At 36.7% G+C, this 5,806-nt stretch overlaps 1 protein-coding gene across 1 annotated transcript in view; it reads right to left on the reverse strand.

Moving 5' to 3' along the window:
- Rnf17 (ring finger protein 17) overlaps positions 1 to 5,806 on the reverse strand; it is a 228,465-nt gene that overhangs the window by 142,956 nt on the left and 79,703 nt on the right. The window contains 1 exon segment of the mRNA XM_004639411.2: positions 1,038 to 1,191. Coding sequence (XP_004639468.1) covers positions 1,038 to 1,191 — 154 coding nt within the window.

A 5,806-nucleotide genomic window follows, 5' to 3' on the forward strand; every position in this document is an offset into this window, starting at 1 on the left:
TTTTTTTTTTTTTTTTTTTTTTTTTTTGGGTGGAACCAGGGATTGAACTCAGGCCCTTGCACTTGCCAGGGAAGCGCTTATTCCACTGAGCCATCTCCCCGGCCCCAGCTTAGATTATTTAACAAATGGAAAAAACCATTTTAAACAGTGTCAAACTGAACTAAATTCAATCTTTTTCTTAAAAGGTACTAAGCTGCAACCAGAAAGCACATAGAAGGCCTAAAACTCAGTCCACTTTCATTTTTTTCCCCCCGTTTTCTACTGCTAGAACAGAATACCTGATCCAGGATAATTTATGGAGAGAGATGGCTTATTTTGGCTCATGGTTCTAGAGGGTGGAAAACCCAAGATCACAGCACCAGCACCTGCTCATCTTCTGTTAAGGGCCTTGTGCCTCTCCCACTTTGGGAAGAAGGCGAAAGACAGATCGGTGTCTGTGACAAGGGCAGCCTTGCTTCACACCATGCTGCTAACAACCTCCTCCTCTCCCTACAGCTAATCCCTGCCTGTAAAGGTAAGGACTCTCACTCTCCACAATTTTTTTGTTACTAGTACCTTTTAATACACCTTCTACTTCCAATCCCTACACTTTTGTTATTATTTTTAAGCTGAATTTAATCACTTGATTTGAGGATATACAAAAGGTAGAGGAAAATAAAGGAAAAAAACCCCCAAATGTTAAATAATTCCCCAAAAGAGGTCTATCTTAAGAAAGGAAGCTGAGAGGACAGAAAAAATTACACAATGAATTTATACTTTGACAAAATAGCATACAAATACATCATAAAGATAGATGTCATTAGTTTTCAATACTTAACTTTTGCTGCTTTGTACTATTAGTTTTCTAGCCACCTGCCCAACAGTTAAGTCCTAGTCAAGTCAAAAACCTCAGGAGATTTATCTACCAACATCATAACTAGCTTCTAAAAACAAGTGACAGAACAAATGGTAATGATACCATTTCAAGATTTAATTTGTATTCACTCAAAACTTTTTGAAAAGTGATACTTCTGTAGAAGCAGTATACACTTTCCTACCAATGACTTTTGCACGGTACCAAATTCCATCTTCAAATTTAGCTACACAGGCTTGATCTTGAACTGGACAGACAATTTCCAAATTTTCCCCATCTTCACTTGTATAGAATTCCTCAATTGTCTTTAATAGCCGTAAAAAATCTAGGTTCTCTACCTAAGAAATGAAGAAACAGAACAATGTAGATTTATATAGACTTAAAATTTAAATGTTAAATATGTTATAGGTACTCCTTAAAAAATATGAAACATTAAAACTGTAATTAGATGTGTCCATATAGATTATGTGCTATATAATTTCATTTTACTGCAGAAGCAGTGTAAAATTTGCATATATACATATAATCAAATCACATTTTTTTCTATAATTTTATTGAGAAACAAATAGCAATGAGACAGTTTCAAACCAAATTGGTAGGACAGTTTCAATAATTAACACATTGCATACATTCTTCCTAGTGGTTAATTGCTGTACAAGATGCGGACTTGATATCCTATTTACAAACACTATTAGAACAAATCCCTCTATTTATTAAGAGAATGTAACTATATATCTATCCTAACCATTCTGAATACACAGATACAAAATGGACATTCATCTGTATCCCCTTTTTTGTTAGGTTCCATCATTTAAATATTATAGGTGTGTAAATTCAGCAAAATATTCTAAAAGAGTTCAGTAACCAAATAATTCTTTTTGTGTATATTTTTGTAATTTTTTTCTATACATGTACACACATATCTGCCACACTTTTTAATCAAAACTAGAACATACTACATCTACACTGTAATAACCTGTGTGGGGCTCAGTCAGGGTCTTGCTACGTAATTCAGGGTGGGCCTGAACTCACTATGTAGCCTAAGCTGGCCTTGAACTCACAGCAATCCTCCTGCCTCAGCCTTCCAAGGATTATAGAAATTATAGGAGTGTGCCATCTCGTCCATCTTGTAACTTGTATTTTCTATCAATTCTTACCTTTCCTGGTTCTATAAATTCTATGAGGACAAAGTGAACTAGAATCAGTGAACTAAAAAAAGATAAACTTATCAACTCTGAAAAGTACAAAGGAAAAGAACACAAGTTAATTGAGCCTAGGGGACTTGTGCGACATGATCAAGTGGACCAGCATATACATTATGGAAGTGAAAAATGGAGGGAGCAGATAAAGGGGCAACTTCATTTTTGAAGAAGTTATAGAGAAAAAACTTCCCAAACTGATGATACATGTGAATTCACAAATGCAAAAGGCTCAGGAATTCTTTGTGATTTTCTGTCTCAGCTTCTCAGAGTGCTTTGATTATAGGATGATGCCACCACATGAGATTTAATCCTCCAATTTTAAGAACAAAGTACTGGATGTGGTGGTATACAACTATAATTTCAGCCATGTGGGTGACTAAGGCAGAAGGATCATAAATTCAACACAAGCCTCTGCCTCAAAATGTAAAAGAGAGCTGGGGACATAACAGCACGTGTAAGACCCTGGGTTCAATCCCCAGTGTAATGTAAACAATAGATGAAGCAATCAGACAGACTAGCAATAAGACAGTAGAAAACCAAATGAAATCCCATGCTGGCGGAAGGAAAGAAACAGAGTGGAGACAGAAAAACAAGAACAAATGCTTTAAACCAAAAATTGGTTTTTTGAAAAGACCAATTAAAGAGGCAAACTCTTCACTAAAAAAAGAAAAAAAGAGAAAATTCAAAAGTCAGAAATGGAAAGTATAGCAATGAAATATAGAACATTTGTCTATCATGTATAAAGCCTTGAGTTTGATCTCCAGCATGCATAAAGAAAAATTGCTACCGATTTTAAGAAATAAAAAGTATTTTAAAAACAAAAAGGGGATACAAATAAAGGTTCATTTTGTATCTATATATACAAAATAGTTAGGATAGACATACAACTACTTTCTATTAATTCAACGTGAAGAAAGACTTGTACTGATAGTGATTTGACAGGATATCATGTCTGCATCTTGTACTATGAATAATCACTATGAAAGCAACAATATGCAGTGCATTAATTATTGAAATTGTCCTACTAATCGGTTTTGAAACTGTCTCATTGCTATTTGTTTCTCAATAAAATTAATAAAAAATGAAATTATTCTACTGCTGATGGCTGACATGAGTGGTGCTGCACAATGCAGAAGCTACAGACTTGATATTAAAAGAAAACTAGGAAGCCCTTATAAGAAAAAGCAGAGAGCTCTTGCTAAGATGAGAAAATGTCTCAGGCCAGAAAAACTGACAAACTAGATGAACCAAATAGAAATAAGCACACAACATGAACAGCTGGAAGAAAGCTTTTGGGAATTAGTAGAAGATTATTACTGGCATGTTACTGAATGGCTGGCTCAAGAATAAGACTCTGTATAGGAAGCTCCCAAATTTCTGTATGTTGTGCTGTGAAAAGCCTGACAATAACTTTCATGTTAACATCTTACTTACATTAAAAGTTTCCTATGTTTAAAAAAAAAGTATTTTAAGAAACTATCATGAATAATGCATGCCAACAAACTAGGTAACTTGGATGAAGTGAACAAATCACTAGGAACATGTAACCTACTAACACTCTCATCAAAATATTAGAATTTTTATGTGTGCAGTCTCTCACTATGGAAGTCAGACTCAAAGTGACCCTCCTGATTTCTGCCTCCCTAGTGCTGTGATTACAGGCATGCGTCACGACACGTGGACTCCATTGCTGGCTCAGCACGCTCAGGGGTGGGGTTGGCATAGCACGTGGTGCCAAGGATTGAGCCCTGGCCCCTGCATTTATCTAAGCAAGTGATTCGTCTGCTAAGCTATACTGCCAACCCTTAGAAAATCTTAATATGCAGTAAGGAGATTTGACCAGTCATCATAAACCTAACAAAGAAAAGCTCTAGCCTCACTGCTGTATTTTACCAAAACATTAAAGAGGAAGCTAATGGTATTCCATCTTAAACCTTGCAAAAAGTGAAGAAACACTTTCTAAGAGGCAGAACTCACATACTAGCCATATGAAGACACTATGAAAAAATGACAGACTTTTCAATGTTGATGCAAAGATCCTTAATAACATACTAACAAGCCAGGTATGGTGGTACGTGCCTGTAATTTAAACCCTGGTGAGGCTGATAAGGAAGACTGCTGCAAGTTTGAGGCTAGCCTGGGATATATATAAAGAGTGCAAGACCAGTCTCAACCAGTTAGCAAGACCCTGTCTCAAAAACAAATGAAAACCCACACAACATACTAATAAACTAAACTCAGCATATTAAAAGGTACTATAATTTTCCTCTGATTTGGTCTACGGTTTCTCTAGAGAACAGCTTATAAAATCTAGCCTGCTCAGTGTGTGTTCCAGGGAGGCAGTCATGGATCTTTATAGTGTAACTTTTGTAGGACATTTCATTTTCATAGATGGCATAATGTGGTCTAACCAATGACCTGGCTTCCTCTCAATGGGGAAAAACTTTGCAGTTCTTGTCTGAGTCTAGGATAACACTCTATAGGACAGTGCTGACCAGGAAACTAACTTGTTCTAGGTATGTAAGTCTGATAAGATAGAGATGAAAGAGTACAACCAAGTGTGTGAAATAACAGAAACATTTCGTTATCACCAGAGAAGTGGAAGGCGGTAGGAAAGGGAGTGAGAACCACTGGGGGTTTCCCCTCAAGTGATTTAAAGAAATGGTTTTATTGTGGCTAGCAAGTAGGGGTTTCAGATTTGAGAGCTAGTGAGATGAGGAACAAGCCGGTTTTACTGCAACCATTTGTTATGGCTTGGGCCTTGATGTCCCCCAAACACCTTATGTGATAATCAGTGGAGCTTTTTAGAGGTAGCTGAATCTGGAGTGTATAATTCTTGGACTGATTTATTATGATGCTAGGATTAAGGGTAACACAATGCACACATAACCTATGAGTGGTACCCAGACTATGGGCAGGAAACTAGGATAAAATACAGGGAACAAAAATAGGGCTGCAGTTCTCACTTGCTATTTCACTACTTTACTATTTGTTGTTGCTGCCTTCTGCTTTGCTGCTCTCTGCCCACCATAAACTGTTTCTCCTCTGTGATGCCCCTCTGCCATACCACGCTGCTTTAGAGCCAGCTGATTGTGGACTGAAACTTCTACAAATAACTTTGGGTGTTGGATATTTTGTCTCTGCAATGAGAAAAGTAACCAAGACCCTATCACATAGGGAGAGAAAAATTTAACTATGCCATAGGTAATATGGAGTAAAATTTGAAACAACTTATGCTGGCTGGCCTAAAGTAGATGGAATGGCAAGACAACAACTATATTAAGTTTATAACAAGAGAATTATCTGCCATATTGTAGCAGAAATTTAATCTGCAATTCAAAAATAGTTTAACATAAGAAAATCCACTTTATACTCCCCATTAATAGAAGGAAGGAGAAAGATCCAGACCTAATTATCTTAGTGTTGCAAAAAAAGTATTTATAAAACTGAGCACTCATGAAAAATAAACAAAAACTGGAGGGTTAACAACCTAAGTTTGCAGACCAAAATTAGAGAAAAAGGATGGCTGCAAGGAAAGCCAACATTTTTGCCCTAACCTTCCAAGGTCAATTAAGACTCAGGACATATGAGAACTTGTATTGTAACATCATGTAACTCGCTAGTGTCCCAAATTTTCTGATCAAGGAGATTATGGGGCCAAAAAGGAAAGTGATCGATGATGTAGAGTGTGCCTAAGGAGAGTCACATGGAGAGAAAACATTCTCTCAGGCTTTCACAGAGAGCACATTGG

The sequence above is a fragment of the Octodon degus genome, unplaced genomic scaffold (genome assembly GCF_000260255.1).
Source record: "Octodon degus isolate 3935 unplaced genomic scaffold, OctDeg1.0 scaffold00111, whole genome shotgun sequence".
Taxonomy (NCBI): domain Eukaryota; kingdom Metazoa; phylum Chordata; class Mammalia; order Rodentia; family Octodontidae; genus Octodon; species Octodon degus.